The sequence below is a fragment of the Schistocerca gregaria genome, chromosome 7, assembly GCF_023897955.1.
Source record: "Schistocerca gregaria isolate iqSchGreg1 chromosome 7, iqSchGreg1.2, whole genome shotgun sequence".
In the NCBI taxonomy this organism is placed as follows: Eukaryota; Metazoa; Arthropoda; class Insecta; order Orthoptera; family Acrididae; genus Schistocerca; species Schistocerca gregaria.
The window spans coordinates 79738146-79763961 of NC_064926.1; the positions used below are offsets into that span (position 1 = coordinate 79738146).

Below are 25816 nucleotides of genomic sequence, written 5' to 3' on the forward strand. Positions count from 1 at the left end.
GATGAATTAGTTGGCGTATGAAGGGGTTCTAAGGCCCAATTCACACAGGAATGATGTGGCACAGATGTCTGGTGACAATGAGGTTTTGTTCCGCACTACTTCTACATTAAAAATTGTCTCTGTAGATAGTTTTTCAGTGAAACATTTACTTTTCACATAAAATATTAAAAATCACTGTCTTGGAATTCACACACATTCTCTGCTACACAATCTCTCTCATTTGAGTAAACTAATCAGTATGTAATAAATGATTCTTCCATGTCTTATAGTCCAAAATCACAGCTCAATAGTGAACTGCTTTTATTTTTATAATTTTGATTTTTACCAAATATGTAAATCAATGAGCATATTTTAAAAAGTCTGCAGTCACTGGTAAGTTTATATTTGGTGGCTTTTAGGACATATATTGTTGCATAGAAAATATAGAAAACGTATTGAAATTGTTTTCAATGATGGAAGGAGAGTGATACATCTTTTCAGTCCAGAGTAAATGTTGTTGTTGAGGTCTTCAGTCCTGAGACTAGTTTGATGCTGCTCTACATGCTACTCTATCTTGTGTAAGGTTCTCCATCTCCCAGTACCTACTGCAACCTACATCCTTCTGAATCTGCTTAGTGTAGTCATCTCTTGGTCTCCCTCTACGATTTTTACCCTCCACGCTGCCCTCCAGTACTAAATTAGTGATCCCTTGATGCCTCAGAACATGTCCTACCAACCGATCCCTTCTTCTGGTCAAGTTGTGCCACAAACTTCTTTCTCCCCAATCATATTCAATACTTCCTCATTAGTTATGTTATCTACCCATCTAATCTTCAGCATTATTCTGTAGCACCACATTTCGAAAGCTTCTATTCTCTTCTTTTCCAAACTACTTATCGTCCATGTTTCACTTCCATACATGGGTGCACTCCATACAAATACTTTCAGAAACAACTTCCTGACACTTAATTCTCTACTAGATGTTAACAAATTTCTCTTCTTCAGTTACGCATTCCTTTCCATTGCCAGTCTACATTTTATATCCTCTCTACTTCGACCATCATCAGTTATTTTGCTCCCCAAATAGCAAAACTCATTTACTACTTTAATTGTCTCATTTCCTAATCTAATTCCCTCAGCATCACCCGACTTAATTTGACTACATTCCATTATCCTCGTTTTGCTTTTGTTGATGTTCATCTTAAATCCTCCATTCAAGACTCTGTCCATTCCGTTCAACTGCTCTTCCAAGTCCTTTGCTGTCTCTGACAGAATTACAATGTCATCAGCGAACCTCAAAGTTTTTATTTCTTCTCCATGGATTTTAATACCTACACCACATTTTTCTTTCGTTTCCTTTACTGCTTGCTCAATATACAGATTGAATAACATCGGGGACAGGCTACAACCCTGTCTCACTCCCTTCCCAACCACTGCTTCCCTTTCATGTCCCTCGACTTTTATAACTGCCAGCTGGTTTCTGTACAAATTGTAAATAGCCTTTCGCTCCATGTATTTTACCCCTGCTACCTTCAGAATTTGAAAGAGAGTATTCCAATCAACATTGTCAAAAGCTTTCTCTAAATCTACAAATACTAGAAATGTAGGTTTGCCCTTCCTTAATCTAGCTTCTAAGGTAAGTCGTAGGACAGTATTGCCTCACATGTTCCAACATTTCTATGGAATCCAAACTTATCTTCCCCGATGTCGGCTTCTACTAGTTTTTCCATTCGTCTGTAAAGAATTCGGGTTAGTATTTTGCAGCTGTGACTTATTAAACTGATAGTTCGGTAATTTTCACATCTGTCAACACCTGCTTTCTTTGGGATTGGAATTATTATATTCTTCTTGAAGTCTGAGGGTATTTCGCCTGTCTCATACATCTTGATCACCAGACGGTAGAGTTTTGTTAGGATTGGCTCTCCAAAGGCCGTCAGTAGTTCCAATGGAATGCTGTCTACTCCAGGGGCCTTGTTTCGACTCAGGTCTTTCAGTGCTTTGTCAAACTCTTCACGCAGTATCGTATCTCCCATTTCATCTTCATCTACATCCTCTTCCATTTCCATAATATTGTCCTCAAGTAAATCGCGCTTGTATAGACCCTCTATATACTCCTTCCACCTTTCTGCTTTTCCGTCTTTGCTTAGAACTGGGTTTCCATCTGAGCTCTTGATGTTCATACAAGTGGTTCTCCTTTCTCCAAAGGTCTCTTTAATTTTCCTGTATGCAGTATCTGTCTTACCCCTAGTGAGGTAAGCCTGTGCATCCTTACATTTGTCCTCTAGCCATCCCTGCTTAGCCATTTTGCACTTCCTGTCTATCTCATTTTTATATTTTGTCCTTTCATCAATTAAATTCAATATTTCTTCTGTTACCCAAGGATTTCTACTAGCCCTTGTCTTTTTACCTACTTCATCCGCTGCTGCCTTCACTATTTCATTCCTCAAAGCTACCCATTCTTCTTCTACTGTATTTCTTTCCCCCATTTCTGTCAATTGTTCTCTTATGCTCTGCCTGAAACTCTGTACAACCTCTGGTTCTTTTAGTTTATCCAGGTCCCATCTCCTTAAATTCCCATCTTTTTGCAGTTTCTTTAGTTTTAATCTACAGGTCATAACCAATAGATTGTGGTCAGAGTCCACATCTGCCCCTGGAAATGTCCTACAATTTAAAATCTGGTTCCTAAACCTCTGTCTTACTATTATATAATCTGTCTGAAACCTGTCAGTATCTCCAGGCTTCTTCCATGTATACAGCCTTCTTTTATGATTCTTGAACCAAGTGTTAGCTAAGATTAAATTGTGCTCTGCGCAATATTCTACCAGGCGGCTTCCTCTTTCATTTCTTTGCCTCAGTCCATATTCACCTGCTACGTTTCCTTCTCTCCCTTTTCCTACACTCGAATTCCAGTCACCCATGACTATTAAATTTTCGTCTCCCTTCACTACCTGAATAATTTCTTTTATTTCGTCATACATTTCTTCAATTTCTTCGTCATCTGCAGAGCTAGTTGGCATATGAACTTGTACTACTGTAGTAGGTGTGGGCTTCGTATCTATCTTGGCCACAATAATGCATTCACTATGCTGTTTGTAGTAGCTTACCCTCATTCCTATTTTCCTATTCATTATTAAACCTACACCTGCATTACCCTTATTTGATTTTGTGTTTATAACCTTGTAGTCACCTGACCAAAAGTCGTGTTCCTCCTGCCACTGAACTTCACTAATTCCCACTATATCTAACTTTAACTTATCCATTTCCCTTTTTAAATTTTCTAACCTAGCTGCCCGATTAAGGGATCTGACATTCCACACTCCGATTCGTAGAACGCCAGTTTTCTTTCTCCTGATAACGACATCCTCTTGAGTAGTCCCCACCCGGATATCCGAATGGGGGACTATTTTACCTCTGGAATATTTTACCCAAGAGGACGCCATCATCATTTAATCATACAGTAAAGCTGCATGCCCTCGGGAAAAATTACGGCCGTAGTTTCCCCTTGCTTTCAGCCGTTCGCAGTACCAGCACAGCAAGGCTGTTTTGGTTATTGTTACAAGGCCAGGTCAGTCAATCATCCAGACTGTTGCCCCTGCAACTACTGAAAAGGCTGCTGCCCCTCTTCAGGAATCACATTTTTGTCTGGCCTCTCAACAGATACCCCACCGTTGTGGTTGCACCTACGGTACGGCTATCTGTATCGCTGAGGCACGCAAGCCTCCTCAACAACGGCAAGGTCCATGGTTCATGGGGGGAGGCCAGAGTAAATAAGCGATATAAATTGATGTTTGGTTACAAGGAGCTATGACATGCAACACTTGACATATTATGGTCGCACACTACACAGATTTGTGGTTTGAGCTTCTCTGTTCTATGTGGTTCATGAAGTCATATTTTAAGTTAATATTACTTTAGGAATTATTTTCATTTTAAAACTAGAGGTAGAAAACCACAGATCCAGCAACAGAGTTAGTGTAGACAAGAAAAATTTATGTATACAGTATACTGTTAACAAGTTCATTAATGGCACATTCAATAACTGCTTTTGTTTACACATTGCCAAACAAATGACATCTATTCCAGAGAGCAAGGAATGAGAAATAGGATTTTCCTATTGCTGCAGCTAAAGTACTGTGTATTCTGGATATTTTATACTTACTTATTTTATGTTTACATATTTGCATTTTCTTGAAGCATAAATGGTGTGTTAGGTAAAACATTATTTTGCATATTTCTTGAAAAGAATGTAACACAAGTACTTGTTCTTTTCCAGAAACTAGCACTATCTTTTTTATTTTCCTGGACAAACTATGTTGAATCTGTGTAGTTACAACATTGTGCTGCTAAATCACTGGTTTTTCTGTGTTATTTATTCCAGAAATAGAAACTTTATTTTGAGAAAATACAACAACCCAAGTCAAAACACACAAGGTTTACTGCATTAAAAATCTTCACAAGCAGTAGCAGCAGAAGGCAGAGAAAAATTTAACATTATTCCTGTTGCAATTACACTAAACATGCACAGTCAAGCATTACATTCTCTGTCCTCAACCAATGGGTTTTGCCAGACAGACATGTAAATCCACTATTCGTTTGGTACTTGTTCACAGAAATTCCATCTTTTGGTTGGCATATACTGACATACGTCAAGTATGGACTTTTCCTAGGTACTTTTTACTGGCAGAATTTTATCACACAAGATACATAAACTAGTGTTATCTAGTGGAAGATTTCTTTTCCCAGCACTTCCTGGCTTGTCTGCAATGCTTTGACGAATCAGTGGTTGCTGAGAATTAACCATTCTCCTTCCCCTTAGTGTAATAGGGTACCCAGATGAAATGTGTAGGCAGACATATCAGTTATATACAATGAGCCTCTGTGTAGTTTCATCTTGCACAGAAGGAATCCATTGCCTTTGATATAGGAAATGACTGGAAACCAGTTTTCTGGGTGAAAGGATATTTTGTACCTCTCTATAAGGGCAAAATCTCTGTCACATGGTAGTAAAGGTAAGCCATGCAACAAGGAATTTAAGTTCTACAAACAGATGACCATGCTTTGAAAAAGGGTTCCAACATTTTGAACATCTCTCGCGCAATCAGCAATATTTAGACTTATGTTCAAATGAATATCATATGAAAAATAAGAAATAGGATCAAAATGTTCCAGTTTTATTGTTTTTTTCTGAATGCTGTCTTTCTCATTGTTTACTGCAATAAGCAAACATTTTTGAGACACTCTGTAAAAATGCTGGAGACATGTGGGACATGTGTTCAGTTTTTTCATTGTGTTGGATGTGCCATTTTCTTCCTTCCTTCCTTTTTTTTTTTGCCCCCCAACCATAACAGATGTACCCAACATCATCTTCCCTGCTCAAGATTTGTGAGTTACAAAAGTTCCAAGGAATCAATATATCCATATGAACAACACATTCTGATCCATTTGTAGCACAACCATCTCACAGCTTTGTGGCAGCACCACTTCAGTGTAAGTTGCTCACATCCCATCTACACCCCATGTGGCAATTGAGCCTAAGGATGTGTGTTTCAGTTTACACACCTAAAGACAATTTTTATGATTTCTAAGCAAGCATCACAATTTAAGATGATGCAAAAGAATGTGGAAAAGATAGGGATGTAGTTAGCTGCTCTATCATTTTCACAAATGTATGCTCAGAATTTGCATCTCCTGATGCTGCTAAATATTTTGCTACCTTGGGGACGAGGAGTAGATGACACGTGACTAGGTACAACAAATCCTGATCTATTTTTATTACCAAAATACTGTGATGGAAATTCTGCTGAGGCATCCAGCAGTTAAACCAATACAAAACATCTAGAATATGCTTCAGGTCAAAATCAGGGGAAAGTTGGGTCACAACATTTTCAGGCTATTGGAGTGTTGGGCAGGGGGGGGGGGGGGGGGAGGGGGGGGGGGGAATGATTTGCAATACTGCAACCAAGGAAGCTTTAAGTTCAAACCATGTACTTTGCTGTTGAACTTGCATTGTCAAGCAGATCTCTGATGTGGCAATAGGACAATGAGTATTTGGAACTGACAGGAAACAAGCTGTGGAGAGCAAAGCCAAGAACACAGCTGCAGTATACTATCCTGCAATCATATGGTTACATTCATAAGACTTCATTCTGTGCATCTGAATTTTGTAATGCCTCTAATGGTATGACTCTGGGTACCCTAATATGAAAAACAATCAATCATTACAGTAAACTGTTTGTTACATTAAATTTGCTGTCACAACTGGTCACTAGAATACGCAGGATACGCAGATGAGGGTTGTGGGTGGGGTGGAGATGATGATAAGTGGGGGGTGTGGAGGGGAGGGGAAAGAGAAAAATTTCAATTTGATTTTCTGAAGCCTTATCTTGTCTGCAAAAATGTATACAAAACATCACTTTATATGGAACATACAATATACTGTTTTATACTCAATTTTTTCCACTAAAGAGCACAATTATACAATACGAAATATCATTAGTCAATCACTATACAAACAACAAGGTTTTCTAATCATCTTGATCAAATTTCACTCCTATTATGTGTCTCAGTTTGTCTTCTAATTCAGCCAGAAGTAAACTCTCTGCATGAGTCATTTTGGGACTCTCCAACAACCCTGAAACATAATATATCAGAATGATATGGTTAACTTCTGTGGATTTAGAGACCTGAAATATAATGTAACATTCGCATACTAAAATGTAAGTAATTAGCAACAATTTTATAGAAGAACTGAACAGAAAGAGGTGCGTGAAGAATAGGGACACATTTTTGACATACATATTTTAGTTTTCAGGACAGAGGTGATGGGTAGCCTCCTCTTACAACCTTTTATAGAGGATGGGAGGATTGTGGGAAGGAGGTTCCACTTTAACATGTACATATTACTATTTAACATTAAAAAACAACAATCTAAGAACTACACCTTACTCCTCGTTGTTGTCGTTGTTGTTGTTGTTATTGTTGTCGTCTTCAGTCTAGAGACTGGTTTGATGCAGCTATCCATGCTATTCTATCCTGTAAAAGCTGCTTCCATCTCCGAATAACTACTGCAACCTACATCCTTCTGAATCTGTTTAGTGTATTCAAGCCTTGGTCTCCCTCTACGATTTTTACTCTCTGCACTTCCCTCCAATACTAAACTGATGATCCCTTGATGCCTTAGAACATGTCCTACCAACCGATCCCTTCTTCTAGTCAAGCAGTCCCACAAATTCCTCTCCTCCCCTCCAGGAGCCTGACATGATAATTGGTCTGTCAGGTGATAACAATGAAATTACAGGATCACCAGCAACATGATCACCGTAATGAAAATTGTTGTATGGCAACTGCTGTAGTAAAGCCAAGAGATTGGGCAAAGAGATCATAAGAGTGATAGCTGAAAAGGTGCCATGGGTGGTACTGAAGTGGATAGGAGTACCATCACTGAGGGGACAAATAAAGATCAGAAAGAAGCTGGACAATCAGAAGGCCTCTACAAGACAATGAGGTACTTCCCCCACAGGGGGTGGTGTGTACTGAATTTTTCAAGTATTAGAAAAGGTAAACACCCTGGATATGGATAAATAAACATTACAATTGGTGATCATAAAGGCCATTTACACCCTCACTGCTATTCCATCTGATGTGGTACAGAGGAGAGTCCACTCACTGACAACACACATGTGTACCAATGTACAGACCTCTCCAGAGGCTCTTTCAGGGCCGGTATGGTTCTGACAGAATGCAAGGTAACCTCCAAGAGATGGGGAATTCTCAGTGAAATGTGGTTCTTGGAGAACTACAGATATCACCGAACAGGAGTAAATTAGTGTTGTTGTTCTGGCAGGTGACAGTAATGTCCACTGCACCCCCAATGAATTATCACATTATGGGTGTCCTCGTTAGGTGTGATGGGCCCAAAAGGATAGGTCACACACCAGGATCACTGTATGTAACCAACGGAGGTGGAAGAACAATGAAAATTGATTCAGACACTGGTGGAGTAAGGAAGATCTGGAGCTTCCGGGGTCACTGGGGTAGCCTACTCCTGAGAGTTGTTCTTCCTCTCTTTCACTACTTTTGGTGAATGGTGTCTTGTGAGACCTTATTTGGCATGGCTGTAGGAACCAAAGAGGAGTGAGCAACCATGAGACCCACAGTCCACGCCACCTTCAGCCCCTGGAAAATGATGCTTCTTCTCCAACCAGATGCGGGGAGTCGAGGTTCCTACAGATGGTGCTGGATGAACCATGAGAGGGGAGAGCCTATTGTTCCCAGGGTGTAATTTAATTGTGTGACTAGTGAAAGCCCATGTTGAAGAAATAGATACTTTAGGTACTGTCAACAACGTGGCCACAGTAGTGGCAAAAGTCAGTATCATTGAGACAGGATAGAATCATATTTTTCTGAGCTTCAAACCAAGAGGGACAATAAGACCTACAGCTCTTGGAGTTTAATTAGGGTAGCATATTTTGGGGATGGTGATAATTTCCACAACTGTCTGCAGACAGACAGCAGTGCACAAGTTAAGTTTTGATGAAATGGCCAACCACAGTCTTTACCAACTGGGTTGTATGTACAACAGGAAGACATAAAACTTCAAGAGTTGGGATTTGAAGCATCACATCAAGGGTGGGAAATACAGCTACACATCACAGCTGTAAACAAGATTTGGATCTTATGAGGAAGCAAATCTCCCTCAGAACTGAGAACGAATGCTCTAAGTGTCAACCTTGTTGTATGGCAGGTCTCAACATGCAAAACAGATTCTACACTTCAAGTGTTTGTGTGTTTCTTCATCCATCGTGCTAAGCCCTGGTGTAAAATTATACCCATACCATTACACTCTTATGGGATGTTACAGTAACAGGTACATCAACCTTTTTGCAAGGTAGTAACATCCAAGACTGGGTAATGTTCAGTGTTTTAATTGAGGTGGAAAAACTTTATTATTTACTAAGAGAAGAGAGTTCTCCAAATACATCTTCAATTTCCCCCTCAAAAAATATTGGCTCTCTATTAGAGAGAAAGGATCCTCCACATGTCTAACCGAAAACCAGGAAATGAGAGGAACAAGTTTCCGGAAGCCACTTCATTTTGCTTTCCTCCCATGATGTGACTAAGGAAGGAAAAGTCCCTTAAATCATAATGATCTACACTGAAGAATTCATGTCTTCATGAAGAGATTGCCAAGAGCCTTTCAGTCACTTGCCAATAGCTTAGGTCATTTCAGGGTGCCATATACTCCCCTACTCCAAATGAAGGCTCTCCCCACGAGTGCCAGAACAATGGCTTGATGGCCACTGTCTGGAGTCTTGGTGCCCCCAAATGGACAAACACCCACTCTTCAGCATGCGCAGTGAGGTAAAAGTTAGGGCATGAATGGTTATGTTCCCTGTGTAATCAGTATGCTACCACCACATGGGTACCTGATGAGGTTTCACATGGACTGGCTGCAATGCTGGTCATTGGACGAACTCGCCCGTATGGCCAGCACTTCTCTAAAACCTTTTGGAATCGTGGAGGTCAGACAGATATAGGGACCAAATATACGTGGTATAAAGTCATGAAACAAAGTGAGAAAATCCACAATTAACATCCTATGAGCAAACAGGGAATCTATCCTAGAGAAAAAGTTTTAGAAAATATATAGTTGGGTATTGAGACCTCAGCACAGAAAAGAAAGACGTACTGCAATGGCTTAGGGCTCAATGTTTGTCACACATGTATTCACCAAATAATTGTGAGCCTCCGCATATTGCTGTATGGGACCCAAACAAAATAGGATTAATGGGGGAGGAGGCGGGAGGCAGCAGCATGAATTCTCAAGAAATATCTGAACTGACAGCTGCTTTAAGATAAAATGCGATGTATCCCACAAAACAACCTACTTACAAAGTATCAAGAACCAGGAGTAAGTGAGGGACATACAAACACACTATATACTGATCCTCTAGGGACTGCAAAGACAATATCTGACTAAATAAGCATGAACAGAGGCATTTCAACAGCTCCTCCTCCCCACACCCCACACGCAAATTGAACAGGAAGAATCTAATGTATGGTATAATGGGAAGTGCCTTCCACAGTGCACTTCATCAGTTTGCATAGCATAGATGTAAAACAGGGTTCATATTACTGTCTAACAAGCCATATTTAGAGTTTCTGTTATCTCCCTAAATCTCTTTGTGTGGATGGTGACTGATGTCCTTCCTAGTCTTTTTTAAGCTGAGCTTTTACTTTTTTTTTAAAGGTACCATGGTACATTAAACCTATACCACATTTAGCATTTACATTTTTCATTACAATCTGAACTATGTTATTCTCTGAGACTTGCATTAGGCCACAATCACCATATGCACCCAAGTGTTCTAAAGGGAAACACAAATGGCCACTATGATGCACTGATATAATTTTGGGAATGCACAGCTTACCTAAAAATGAAGTACATAAAAATTATTTATGAAACAGATCCTATAAAACTGATTATCTGTCTGGAGTCCTTATCAGATTGGACTAAACAAAGAAACACAGGAAACTGAATCAAAAGTTTCTTCTCTCATAACACACAAGTTAAAAAAGTGGCTCATTGCACAGCTGACTCCTCAATATTATACTACAATAGATTATTGTTTTACCGTATTTTGTTGTTGTACAATCTAACTGTAACACATCATTTTCACAAGTCTGTCCTGTCAATTCGTACTATGCAACATCACACTTAGGGATGTAGGCTCTATGGAGTGTGAAATCTATAAAATAGCACACCACATACAGAGAGACATCAGTCAATTGTCGAGGTGGCTGTGAGGAGGTCTAGGACATGCACTAGTGCTGTCAGTTGCTCTGGAAACATGTTGTCATTGCAGATATTTACAAGCAACAACTTGGTGAGCTGCACTTGGGAACTGTGTGGGCTTGTGGCAACAGGTTTGTTTGTGACAGTGGGTAACTACGGGCAGGCTTGACCATTCTGTGTGTGGCCTAAGGGAAATGGACACACTCAAAACAAGTCTGTACTGCTTGTAAAAAAGGAAAACTGTTACTGTTACTGTTTGTAAACTGGATATGTTGGTTTCTGTAACCTTTTCTATAATTTTTGACGAGTTATTTTGTTATGACTGGTAAATTTTTATCGAAAATTTTGAGACTCTCCTGATAAGTTCTACAGTATAACACCACTTTTATGTTCCCAGAATTAACATTTTCCCACCGTTCACAACATTTTTTATCAGTCCCATCAAATTTGCTATGCCCACAATGTTAATCTGCACCCAATTTTGCATCAACATATTTATCATTTTCCTGCGATTCACTCTTTACGAAAAAATGTTTGTGGAGAAAAAATGATGCTGGCATGATGTTGGCCATCCAATAGTGTTTACAAATATTACATGATTAAATTTCTTGACACCATGGCACTCTACTCAGCAGATTTGAACCAGTAAACATTTAAAAGTTGGAAGAATTCGTGCCATATCTCCCGCTGCTGCCAAGCTCTACTTGGCGTAGCGCATGATGGGAGTAATCAGGTTCGTTCAAATAAAGATATCATGACCAATCACAATTATTTCCAAACTATCTCTACTGTGCAAACACAGTTTTGTGATTGTAGTGATCATGACACCTTTGTCGAACCATATTTAGTGTGTTTCGGTGTATGGCCACTTGGAGCGCTAGTTGACACCGTCATCCACTTTGCAATGCTCAAATACTTTCAGTTTAAACACAGCATGGGTTACATATTTTATTCACGCTGAGCAAAATGTGTTTCGAGAATTTATTCGCTGCCGCCTACACCCAACTGTTTCTCCTTCTTTAGTCCTGCTCCATCCCAATTAATGTCCCCAAGGTGCCTTCAGTGTGTGCCACTTCTCACTGGCCACTACAACTCTACTACTTGTCAACCCTCTGTCCCACATTGCTAAATGGCAAACTAACCTCCCTCTGAGCCGCTAGTCACTCACTAACAGTCGATCTCCCTCTCTCCACCTTACTCTACATTATGCGCACCACAACCAACCCGCCAACCATGAAACAGCATTGGCATTGTCGGTCTATCTGGCACCATGTAGGGGCACAGGTGTGTGTGTGTGTGTGTGTGTGTGTGTGTGTGTGTGTGTGTGTGTGTGTGTGTGTGTTTTGTTTCCTTGTATTTTATGGCATCCATTTATTTTTCATTGTTTCTTACACACACACACACACACACACACACACACACACACACACACACACACACATTCCCCCCCCCTCTCCTCAGTTTCTTAATTTCTTTTTTTAAGAACTTTTCTTTTAAGTGGTTCATTATCATTATTTAGTATGCAAACTTTCATTTTCTGCGTTTATAGTTTTTAGAGATCATGAACACTGTCACAACATGTTTACAACGAATCATAATCTATGAATTTCAGGTTTACTGACTTCACAGGAGAGACTGAGAAAATGTTACCTCATGCTACCACCCACTGCACCCTCACCTACCCAGTGTACACATGAGGAAATAATAAAATTAAAGAGATTAGAGCAACTGCAATAGTGTACAGGCTATTGTTATTCCTCTCCCAAGGATATTCGCCAAATTCCTTCAACATCTATTTTCTATTTACGCGAGGTCTGATAATTCTTTTTTCAATTTTGAGGACCTGATCAGTTATTTCATTTTTATTTTGGAGCAGCCTCACAAGCTGATGCTGTTTTTGAGATAGTTACCATTTTATATTGTTGGATTTCAATATCTCTTTTCAATCATTTCTTATCCCATGTTCACAAGGTGAATATTTCTTTATTCTTTATTTTACTGATTCTATTTTTGATGTTACTGTCTTGCTTAGGCTGTGCATGGTGATTTCTTCCAGGTACTTAAATTACAGCACTATGTTACTTATCTGATTTATGGAGATGTTAAGCGATCCTTTTGTCGCTTATTGGTAAAGCAATATAAATATTATAAATGAAAAAGCACAATATTGTGTATATTCTACAGCAAGGTTGGGCAACCAGTGGCCCACAGACTGGATCCAGTCTGCGACTGGTTTCCATCTGGAAGAAATTCACAAAGCTACTCCTAATTATTTATTGACTGAGCTTGCCTATCTCAATGCCGTATTTTGTTTTCCTAGTCTCTGTCTTGTTAACATTAGTAAATAGTTATTGTCCACAGTGGACATATTAAAAAAACTGCAACTGTTGAAACTGAAGGTAATCTATAGTGAATTAGCTGCAACCAGTTGTTTTCATAGATGTTATTTTCCTATGATGACATTTCCAGATTCCTGGGAACTTATCTTCAGTTGTCTATATTTGTTTATGTTTCATCAAGAAAGTTCCTTTACTAAAAGTGTTGAAGAATTTTGTGAGGGAATTTTTAAGACAGCTAATGTAAAATGTCTTAAGTAAGCTACAAATGAAACAGTCTACAAGGAAATAGAACCAGTAATGAGTACAATCAAGAAGAAACACATTTCATTTTTTGGACATCTAATCAGAACACCAGAGAACAAGATCATCAGGAGAATAATAGAAAAACTGTGTAATACCAAGAGCAATATTAAGTGGATTACAGGAATCAAGGAAGATATGGATGAGCTAAAGATTACATGGAAGACCTAAGAAACAAAACTGAGAAAATCAGGGAACAAACAAGACTGCAAATGAGAATCAACAAACAGACAATAGGAACGGTGATTTCCGATACAGAAAGAAGGATGAGATCCGAGAGAATGAAGAAGTACTGGGCCGACAGGAAACTGAAAAATTCTTTGTATAGAGTTGGCTAGAGTGGTCCAATGAAGGCCATAAAATGTAAATAATAGTAAATATACATTGTACATGACTTGTTAATTAATGTGAACACCTGAAGATTGAGTGAACGTAAAATGCATATACTCAAAAAGTCTGTTCTAAGACATAACTTGTTGGCATGGCATGTCATGAAAGGGTGTCATTCATATCAGGGCGTTAACCCCTAAAATTAAAATAGCACATTCCAAAGTTTCACCTTTATGCACTAGGAGCACTGCTATTGCTACACGTGCATAGTTGGCCTGCAAGCTTAACTAAGTATTTGAAACAGGCCTGTAGATCACCAAAGGTTGTCCATGCCAATTCTACAAGATTAATCTATTTAGTTAACCATTTTCAGCTTGCAACACCATCATCAGACTTTAACTGGCTATCAAATGTTAAAGAAGTTACAATATTTATAAAGAACATTGAAAAAGATGTTAGTCGCCCAGAATTAGTCACAAACAGTAAATGTCATCAGTTGGCAAGCTGAAATGTAACACCACAGCACAATTATCAGTCTTTTGCAGTAGTTTTTGAAACAAAAAGTAAAGTCAACATGCCACTTTTGTAACACACATATCCATCCGCACATACACAGACACAAGCAGACATTTGTAAAGGCAAAGAGTTCGGGCAGGGATGTCAGTCGAGGCGGAAGTACAGAGGCAAAGAAGTTGTTGAAAGACAGGTGAGGTATGAGCGGCTGCAACTTGAAATTAGCGGAGGTTGAGGCCTGGCGGATATCGAGAAGAGAGGATATACTGAAGGGCGAGTTCCCATCTCCGGAGTTCGGATAGGTTGGTGTTGGTGGGAAGTATCCAGATAACCCGGATAGTGTAACACTGTGCCAAGATGTGCTGGCCGTGCACCAAGGCATGTTTAGCCACAGGGTGATCCTCATTACCAACAAACACTGTCTGCCTGTGTCCATTCATGCGAATGGACAGTTTGTTGCTGGTCATTCCCACATAGAAAGCGTCACAGCACTTCCTTTCACGCCAATCACCTGCCACCCTACCTAAAACCTCTTTTTATTATGGAGGTACTGTTGCTTGTTGGTGGGTTTGATGTGGACGGATGTGTGAAGCTGGCCATTGAACAGATGGAGGTAAACGTCAAGGAAAGTGGCATGGGATTTGGAGTAGGACCAGGTGAATCTGATGGAACCGAAGAGGAAATTCAGGAGTTGTTGTTCACTGTGAATCTAGATCATGAAGATGTCGTCAATAAATCTGTACCAAACTTTGGGTTGGCAGGCTTGGGTAACCAAGAAGGCTTCCTCTAAGTGACCCATAAATAGGTTGGCATACGAGGGGGCCATCCTGGTACCCATGGCTGTTCCCTTTAATTGTTGGTATGTCTGGCCTTCAAAAGTGAAGAAGTTGTGGGTCAGGATGAAGCTGGCTAAGGTGACGAGGAAAGAGGTTTTAGGTAGGGTGGCAGGTGATCGGCGTGAAAGGAAGTGCTGTGACGCTTTCTATGTGGGAATGACCAGCAACAAACTGTCCATTCGCATGAATGGACACAGGCAGACAGTGTTTGTTGGTAATGAGGATCACCCTGTGGCTAAACATGCCTTGGTGCACGGCCAGCACATCTTGGCACAGTGTTACACCGTCCGGGTTATCTGGGTACTTCCCACCAACACCAACCTATCCGAACTCCGGAGATGGGAACTCGCCCTTCAGTACATCCTCTCTTCTCAATATCTGCCAGGCCTCAACCTCCGCTAATTTCAAGTTGCCGCCGCTCATACCTCACCTGTCTTTCAACAACTTCTTTGCCTTTGTACTTCCGCCTCGACTGACATCTCTGCCCGAACTCTTTGCCTTTACAAATGTCTGCTTGTGTCTGTGTATGTGCGGATGGATGTGTGTGTGTGTGTGTGTGTGTGTGTGTGTGTGTGTGTGTGTGTGTGTGTGTGTGTGTGTGTGTGTGTGCACGCGCGAGTGTACACCTGTCCTTTTTTCCCCCTAAGGGAAGTCTTTCCGCTCCCGGGATTGGAATGACTCCTTACCCTCTCCCTTAAAACCCACATCCTTTAGTCTTTCCCTCTCCTTCCCTCTTTCCTGAAGAAGCAACCATCGGTTGCAAAAGCTAGAAATTCTGTGTGTGTATTTGTGTGTTTTATTTATTGTGCCTATCTACCGGCGCTTTACCGCTTGGTAAGTCTTGGAATCTTTGTTTTTAATATATTTTTCCCATGTGGAAGTTTCTTTCTATTTTATATATGTGTGTGTGGGTGTGCGCGCATGCGTGTATACCTGTCCCTTTTCCCCCCTAAGGTAAGTCTTTCCGCTCCCGGGATTGGAATGACTCCTTACCCTCTCCCTTAAAAGCCACATCCTTTCGTCTTTCCCTCTCCTTCCCTCTTTCCTGATGAAGCAACTGTATGTTGCAAAAGCTTGAATCAACATACCAACGCTTTTGTTTGGAAGTTACATCATCTTTGTTTTTAGATATACAAATATGAAAAGAGTTTCATATGCTACCCCTTGTACAACAAAATCACAATCAGTACCAAATTTAACAGCTAAAACATTAGAAAGAAAAGTATGGAGTCAGAATCTGTTTTAGAATTTCACCAATAAATTTGTAAATTTATCCTACCTTCTTTCAGACACTGTCGAACTTCCATAGCTTCATAACGTAAACCTGCACTGTTGTTGAAATTAAAAGGTTTTGATGCTGTTGGCAAAATGAAATCATAGTTCTTTTCTGGTGTTGATAAACTTGTAGGACACCAGAAGCTCGGCAACTGCACACACAAAGGAAAACTATTATTATCATTGGAAATTATATGAATGTTTTGTAACACATATTTACCATTCAGCTACACAAAATATGACACTGACTAATTTGGATGATCAGGCACGGAGTGAATGAAGAAAAAAAAGACAGTAACATTTAAAATGATAAAATTTATCATACTGGTTGTGCCTGGAAGGGAATACAATTAGTAATTTTGGGAAATCAGAAAACTAATATAAATCAGTGTGAATCAACTTGCAACTGACTCATTCTTTTTTCAAGACAAGTTTAGTTTTGAACACTGTGTTGTCTTGTTTTGCTTCACATAATTTGGATTGAGTTTTCTGGGTTCCATTAAAGATAGATAATTTTATAAGAGCAAGCTTTCCTTTCATCAGTTCTCTTAAAAAAGATATAAAACATAGTTGCATCATAAGCAGAAAACAGCACACAACAAGTACTTCAAACAATCCTTTCCTATCATACAAAACAATCTTCATTTTGTTCTTCCACCATCGTTTAGGACAGGTAAAGTTAGTTTTGTGAAATATTCTGAGCACGAGTTAGAGCCAGGTGTGGACCAGATTGCAGTGAGTTACCCATACCAACAGTTGCGAAGTAGAAAAGAGGCCACAGGGCCATCAGATTGCTGAAAGAGTATACGTAGTGGTTTTGGATGTCGCAAATCACAGGCAGAAGGGGCCCACTGGCCAACCTAACGTGTTTTGAGTACGTGATGCGATGTGGCGCGTATGGCAAAACAGAGACGCACAGCCGCTTATAAATAGGTGTGGGTTTCTAACGAGATTCATTCAAGTGTGGCAGCTCTCATGGACGGTGGGACATGTCACACCACCAACTACATGCAGAAGCAGATGGGGCGCCAGTGTTCCAAACCACGGTGGGTCGCTGGTTCAACCCTCTGAGGTCGACGCGGGGTCCATAGCCAGCCTGGACTGTCGTGTTGGCTTCAACACACGCCGGAGGCATCCCAAGGTGAGGGCCACAGATTCAGATGCCAGATCGCAGGCGCTTGTTGTCACCATGATCACAGCCACGCCAGCGAGGGAACATGGCGCGCACCATCTAGCAGTTCTCAGCAGGCCACTCGGCAGCTCCTCGTAGTAGCCCTGTGGCAATGAGGATGGGGATATCCGAGTTGGCAGCCAGCGCATCCTGATGCCATTAGAACTCTGCAGCTGGCCAAGGCCGGCTTGACACAGCATTGCATTGCACGGGCCGCTGGGGTGCTTCCTCAGCATTGCGAGGCCCTGTGACACAGACCGAGGTATACATGGGCAATGTGGTTGGAAAACATAAGTCACTTGGAAAGCTTGGACGAGTTTAATACGGTGACTTCTACCTCTTCCTGCTACATTTGGTGGCAGAGGTTCCCACTACATTTGGTGTCAGAATAGCGTCTGTCCAGTACGATGTTCAAGCCCACTGCCTGCATTACAGTCACAAGTTGTTGTGAGTTTTCTTTTGAGTGCTGGATATTTTCTTTCTTGTTTGTGTTTTTAGTATGGCCTGCCAGGAGCCACATTTTAAATGTTTTGTGTAGGTATATTATTATTATTATTATTATTATTATTATTATTATTATTATTATTATTATTATTATTATTAGTAGTAGTAGCAGTAGTAGTTTGAGAATAGTGTATTTGGGGCAGTAAGATTTATTATTATTATTATTTTTTTTTCTTGGCGTTTAGTTACTTTTGTATTGGTTTGAGTATGATGTTACAGAGTATGATGATACCGAGGAGTAGGGAGTTGGGTTATTCTTGTACTTAAATGTTTTGTTTCGGAACCAACTGGGAACGAAAACAACACAATAGCAGAGTCAGGGACGCGAGGTGTGTCGGAACCAGAAGCAGTACAGATTTTGTTGGACAAAGTAGCACAATTGACAGCAGACAATACATAGATGAGAAATGAATTAACATCTAGAAGTGAGTGGGAAACCGCATCTGATAAGTCGTCGTTGCCTAGAGTGCAGGGGACTGATCCAGCTGCTGCGAGTTTGATTATTCCATTTTCTGGCAAGGTACCTGAGGATGTGCGTTCGTTTGTGGAGGACTTGGAGACTTCAGTGGTGATGGATGGTTGGTCTCATGAACAGTTGTTACATATAGCCAAGATTAGATTAATGGGTGAAACAAATACATATTATGGTGTTCTGAGGCCTTAAGGAATGCAGGAAAGTTTAACCAGTTAAAGGAAGGGCTTTTACAAAGGCACAAAAAACAGAATAGAACTTGGTACTTTGGAGAGAGGTTAAGTAAAATGCCAAAGAGGCAGGGGGAGTTGATAGAGAAATTTACAGACAGGATAAGGGAAATTAATGAGTATACTTATGAGTTTGGTCAGAGCGATGAAGCGAATAATGTTCTGTTGCAGGAGGCTGAGCAAAGGGCACTTTATGTATTTTTGAGAGGGTACCGGCACATATGCCACGGAAAGTGCGTGAAGGGATTCCGAAAGCTTTGTATTCGGTCATTCAGCTGTCACTTCAATGTGAGGAAATAGATGTGGCAACAGGGGTACGCAAGAGGCAAACAGTGTTTGCAGCAGGTGTGAAATGTTTTAAGTGTGGTTGTATGGGACATGTGCACAGGCAATGTACCCAGTCACCGAGGAATAAAGGAAGGGGTGGAAATCGGCAGTGAGGAGGATGGAGAAGTGGAGATAGGAGAGGTGGACAAGTGTTAAATGGCAGAGGGGGCCCAAGACCCACCTAAGGTAGCTCTCGTTTAATTTCAATGCTACGAATACGTATGCAGAGGTGGAATGTTCAGTGGTAGGATCCACAGGAACTAAAAAGTTTAAGATTTTGTTGGACACAGGGGTGCAAGTGTCAGTGGCTACTAGGAATATAATGGGACGAAGGAAGCTAGACCCACCATGTTATAGGTTGCGTGGCGTAGGGGATAAGAAGGTCATGCCTTTGGGGTCAGTGACAGTTGACTTTCGAATAGAGAAAGTCCGATTTAATGCATGCATGGAGGTAGTACCATGGGTAAGCGAGGGCTATGACATGATCCTAGCAGTAGATTTCTTGCATCAACATCATGCCAAAATTGACCTTGGACAATGAACAGTGGAACTTGGTGGAGTGTTATTTCAGCTAGGGAAAACTGTTGTCAATGCAGAGCTGTCGCGAGGGGCATTCAACATAATGAACAAACCAACTGAACTGTGTACATTAGCATTAAGGCTTAATTCGCATGAGTGTGTGTCTAGTGCCACTGGGAAATCGCTTTGGGTAGGTGTGGAGTAAAATCTACCTGTGGGTACAGTATGTGTTATTGAACCATTACAGGATAATGAAGTTTTGGGTCCATTGGATTGTTTTGTGAAATGTAGTATTGTACGTGTACAACGGGCAAGTAATTCCCATGAACGTTGATAATTTTAGCGCTGTAGATGAGAATTTGAGGAAAGGAATTTTAGTAGCAAATCTGGATGTGCCAGATGGCGAAGACTGGTGTTTGAGAGGTAGGTTAAGCGATCAACCACTAGCTGCTGATAGAACTGCATTGCGTGACAAAATTAAGCATTTGAAAGGAGGAGAAAGAGAGCATATGGAAGAATTATTGTGGGAATTTAAGGATTTGTTTTTTCCCCACAAGGGGCATTACCAGCAACTCCATTAGTTCAACATAGGATACCGACAGAGAATTAAGCACCTGTTTACCGTAAACCATAAAGAATACTGAGGTATTTGCAGCCGATTGTGGAGGATTTCATTGATCAGCAGGTTGCGGACGGTATTATAGAGCATAGTAATAGTTGCTGGGGAGTGGGCATTGTCGTTGTGCCTAAAAAATCTACAGATGGAACTAAGAAATACACGTTCTGTTGTGACTACTGATACCTCAATAATAAGACAGTAACAAACACATATCCCATTCCAAACATATCGGAGACTTTGGATCATTTAGGACAGTACCAGTACTTTTCTATGATGGATTTGACAAACGGTTATCATCAGTTAGAGGTGGCTCCAGAGGATCGTCCAAAAACTGTTTTCTCTACTCCTGGAGGCCATTGCCAGTACATTAGAATGCCATTCGGTTTGAAAAACAGTCTGGCAACTTTTCAGAGATTGCTAGACACTGTCTTGAGGGGTTTGAAACCATGACAATGTCTGGTCTATTTGAATGACATTATAGTGTTTTCAAGTAGTATGAAGCAACATAAACAGTGGTTAAGGGAAGTCTTTATGAGGTTAAGAGCAGCTGATTTGACGTTGAGTCTGGAGAACTGTCATTTTGCATTAGAAGAAGTAAAATATTTGGGTCATATTATCAGTAAGCACGGAGTGCAAACAGATCCGAGGTTGCTACAGGCTGTAAGGGATTTTCAAGAACCGAAAACAGTTAAGGACGTGCAGTCATTCATCAGAATTTGCAATTTCTATTGACATTTGGTGAAGGGTTTTGCAGATTTAGCACAGCCGTTGACGTGATTGTTACAGAGGGGTATGAAATTTGAGTGGACAGAAGAGTGTCAGAAAGTATTTGACAAACTGAAAGAAGTGCTAACATCAAGTCTGGTTCTTGAGTTTCCAGATTTTCAAAAGGAGTTTAGTGATTTTGTCTACGAGGCGGTGCACAAGCCTGGGAAGAAGCACGGTAATGCGGAGGCACTAAGTAGGTAGGTGGCAAAGTCATAGGTTATGACCTAGCGGTATGGCAAGAATTACAGGACGGGCACAACAATTTTATATTGTATCAGACTCAATTTAATATGTACGATGGTCTTCTGTGCAGGGAAACGAATTTAGGGCCAAGGGTAATAGTGCCATCAAAGTTGAGGGAAGATGTTTTAAAGGAAGCACATGATCACGTGTTATCTGGTTATGGAGGTGTAGAGTGATGACTAGGAGAGTGGTGGAGAGGTATTGGTGGAGAGGTAGGAAAGTAGATGTGGATCAGTATGTCAAGAATTGTGCACCATGTGCGTAGAGAGCAGATTCGAGCCGGAAACGGATACAGCTACAATGATACCAGAAGCGACACGTCCATTTTCCTTGCTGGGGACTGATGTCTTACGACCTATCATGCGAACACCATCAGGGAACAGATTCGTTCTGAAAATAATAGACCGTTTTTCAATGTATGTGGAGACAGTGGCTGTGCCAAATCAACAGGCAGCAGTGGTCGCACAAGTGTTAGTAAACAAGTGGATTTTGAGGGTTTGGTGTACTGGAAACAATAATTACTGATGAAGAGACCAACTTCAGGTCAGACTTAATGAAGGAACTGTGTAAATTGTTGAGTGTATAGAAGTTGAGGATGAGCGCATTGCATCCACAGGCAAACTCAAGGACAGAACGCGTGCACAGAACAGCCGGGAAGATGTTGAGTTTTTACGTGGATTCTCATCACCATCAGTGGGGCGAGTATTTGAAGTATATTGTACGAGCATACAGTGCAAAACTCCATACAAATGCCAGTTTGTCTCCATATGAGGTAGTGTACAGGCGAAAAAGGCCGTCGCTGTTTGGTTTGGTGAAGTTACAGAAAGGAAGGACCGGGGAATCTGTACGTCAATTCGCAAGGACAATTCAGGATGTTTGGAAACAGGTACAAAAGGCGAATACAAAGGCTTTGGAAAGGCAGGAAGATGCAGGAAAGCAGAAAGGAAGTTTGCTGCAAAATAGAGTGGGGCAATGGGTAATGCTGTCCAGCTCCTATACGCAAAAAGGGAAAGCGAAGAAGTTCCTCATGAGGTACCAAGGGCCATACCAAGTTGTTGAAACCACATCCCCCTTTAATGTTAAGCTTCCGCTGCTAACTAGAACAACAATAGTACAAATTGGTCGGTTTGGATTCGACGTGTGTCACAGGAAGTAACGAGGAAGAAAGAGAGAGTGAAGAGGGGTGCTAAGCAGGGAGAAAACCAGGAAGATAGAGTATTTGTAGTTTTCTTTTTTTTTCTCCGTGTTGTGTAGCATTGGGTTTGCGTAAAGTAATTAGACACTGTAGTTTCACATGTTGTATGTATTTTTAAATATAGCTTGCTGTGGACAACAGTCCTTTTGAAGAGGGAGTAAGGGTGATGGCGATCCCTGTCCTCAGGTCATTGAAAATGGAAGTGTAGCGTCTGACATACGTGGAGTGTTGTTGGAGGAGAAATCAAACACAGTTCTGGAGAAATAAATGCGTCTGAGTGAATCTTGTGACAAAGCTGTAATAAATATGTGTTGAACGATGTCAGAGTCATACGATTCCCTGTTTAAATTTTTAGTTATCGAAAGTGCTGGGGCAGGAATGTCTTGTTTATTGCACCAGTTCATATAATGTAAATTTAAGGATGAAAGTAGTCATGCAATCAGTGCTGAGTTTGGATAAAAAATAGTGAATTTTGGAGGAAAATCTGTGAAGCAACAAATATGGGAAACGTGCGCGGTGCAGTTGGTTTTAACCAGAGGGGAAAGGAACAGAATGTCCAGGGGACACTGTGGAGCCAAAGTTGCACTTGCAACAGTTTGGGATGCATTGGATCTTCTCCACCTACGAGAATTTGGTAGTAGTAGCAAGTTGTTTTGAGTGGGGAGTATTTGCAGAAGTGAAACATATAGAGCTTGAGGGGAGCAGAATTTTAATCAATGGAACTAAGTGTGACATAATATGACCAACCTTCCACCTGCCAGCATCAGTTTCAGGAGTCATGCAATTGAATGTTGTGGCAGCCACAGTTGTACTGGCCAGAAGCCACTTTCAGAGTTTTTTCCAAGGCAGAATCTGACCTTGTTAAATCAAACTCTGGAGCCAGGTCTGTTGAGATCCGTAAACCAGTTCATTTTAGAGCAAGAGGGGCGCATATCAGCCAAACAGCTTGTGCAACTTGTCGCTCAGTGCAGGGAAAGATAAAGGCAAATAACGATCATTTTGAGCACCTCTGTGCCAAGTGTCGTAGCCTTAACTTTGTTATGTGTTTTTTTCTTTCTGATCAGGTGGAGAGCTCATTCCAAGAGGGAACCAAGGGTAGTCCAAGTCCCAGTGGATTGGATACTGAGGGCACGAGACAAGTAGGCAAGGGGTTGATCGAGCAGTGGTCGTCCAGTAAGGAATTTTTACGTTTGGTTTCATGTCATGGTTTTAAGGGCCACTAGACCACATTTAAGTTTTCTAATAGTAAGAAAATATGTCATAGTTGCCGACCGGGTCTTTCCAAAGAAGGAAATAATGTAGCGGCACACAGTTTCAGACAGGGAAAGTTAGTTTTGTGGAATAATCTGAGCACAAGTTACTGCCAGGTGTCGAATCGCAGTGAGTTACGCATACCAACAGTTGCGAAGTAGAATAGAGCACACATAGCAGTTTTGCATGTTGCAGAAGGGGACCACTGGCCAACCTAGTGTGTTACGAGTATGTGACGCGAAGTAGTGCATATGGCAAAACAGAGGTGCACACCCGTGTATAAGTAGGTGCAGGTTTCTAACGAGATTTATTCAAGTGTGGCAGCTCTCCTGGATGGCAGGGTGTGTCACATCACCAGCTACATGCAACAGCAGATGGGGCACCAATGTTCCAGTCCACAGTGGGTCGCTGGTTCAACTCTGAGGCTAACGAGGGGTCTGTAGCCAGCCAGCAGCAGGCCACTCCATGGCTCACTACTGCGGGCAGTCGTCCTGGCTTCCAACACACGCTGGAGGCATCCCCAGGCGAGGACCGCAGATTCAGATGCCAGATCACAGGCCCTTCTTGTTGCTGCGATCTCAGCCACGTCGGTGAGGGAACACAGCGTGGGCCATCTTGCAGTTGTCAGTGGGCCACTCGGTGGCTCCTCAGAGCAGCGATGAGGACGGGGACAGCAGAGTCAGCAGCTGGCACATCCTGATGCCGTTGGAACTCCACAGCTGGCCAAGGCCGGCTCAACACAGTATTGCATTGCATGGGCCACTGGAGGGCTTCCTCAGCATAATGAGGCCCTGTGACGCAGACCGAGGTTCATGAGGGCACTGTGGTTGGAAACAATAAATCATTTGGAAAGCTCGGACAAGCTTTAATATTGTGCCATCTACCTCTTCCTGCTACATTTGGTCATCTTGATTTATTTGGTGGCAGGAGCTCTGACTACAATTTTTAATATATTGCTTCATTAATAAAAATAGAACTGTCTGCCCTCAAACCAAAAAGTTTCACAGAATAAATTAATAAATAGCAATAATAATTCTGTTGTAGTTAGTTCTGAGACTGTTCCAGTGCTAGTGTGATCCTTTGGTCGATTTATTAAAAACAAGTTTGTATGTTCAGTATGGCGAATTAAGAAAACTGCACACACCAAGTACTGACAATTCTCATACACACTTGCCACCCTTTTACACCAGAAGATGCTCAATCCCACATCCCACAGGCCACATGTATGAACATGAGCAGTCATTTTTGAATGCATAAGATCTCTCACACATGTAAAGACTGACAGTATTTTCTTCATATAGCTTGCTCTCCTATCAGATGACACATAATCACACTAAAATTCTCTCTCTCTGCCCCTCTCCTTCACAATACTCTCCTATGTACTGCCTCTATCTATCCTTTGTCACTCCCATTGGCAATCGCCTTTTCGCACATTCACAGATCATGGACAAGAGAGCTCATCTGCAAGACCTGTTCCTTATACTCAGAAGCAGGTTCCCTTGTAAACGCAACTGTGTCATAACTTTCATTTTCATGACCACGAGTCAGTTATATATTAGCCATTGCCAAGGTCTGTTTCATGCAAGCATGTTGTTCAGTAATATACAGTTAACTTCAACAACTGCTTCATAATTCATAACCTGCAAGTCGTCGTCCGCAGTGACACTACTTTCACAACAATCTCTGCCCACTGCAGTTAGATTGCAACACTGGGAGTATTTTCTGTGCATTTAAACAGTTCTGTGAAAATATCCCTTTGCTACTTCATGTAGTCTTTGAAGAAGTAAATGCAGAAATAGTCTTTGAACGAGAATGTGCAGAAATAAAAATGAGGAGGAGGAAGAGGATACACAGACTATCCAATTTCATACCTTTTATAATTTCTAGTAGCCCTATTTTGTAAGCAGAATAAAACAGCAATGAAGAAATGTCTCCTCCATAAAACCTACACTTAAACTGCAGTTAATTAGACTTATGTTTAATTCTACAGCCTAGCCTCCAAAGAAGTAGCTGTAATGATAATCAAGTGTTATCAACAGAGTTCACCTCTGCCGCTGTCAGGTGGTAAATGACAGCCATAGCCTTGCTGCTATACAGCTGCAGTGCTGGCTGTGAAGTCCATGGTGCTCATTTCCTCACCCGTGTCCCAC

General features: G+C 41.1%; 1 protein-coding gene across 4 annotated transcripts in view; it reads right to left on the reverse strand.

The window, feature by feature from the left end:
• Positions 1-6340: 6340 nt before the first annotated feature.
• The window catches only part of LOC126281694 (trans-1,2-dihydrobenzene-1,2-diol dehydrogenase-like), an 85114-nt gene continuing 65638 nt past the window's right edge, over positions 6341-25816 (reverse strand). For all 4 annotated transcript variants that reach the window (XM_049980862.1, XM_049980863.1, XM_049980864.1 and 1 more), the window contains exons 5-6: positions 16372-16519; positions 6341-6610 (exon numbers count right to left, since the gene is read on the reverse strand). In XM_049980862.1, the coding sequence (XP_049836819.1) occupies positions 6504-6610; positions 16372-16519 (255 nt within the window). In that variant the 3' untranslated portion in view covers positions 6341-6503. The remainder of the gene's footprint in view (positions 6611-16371; positions 16520-25816) is intronic.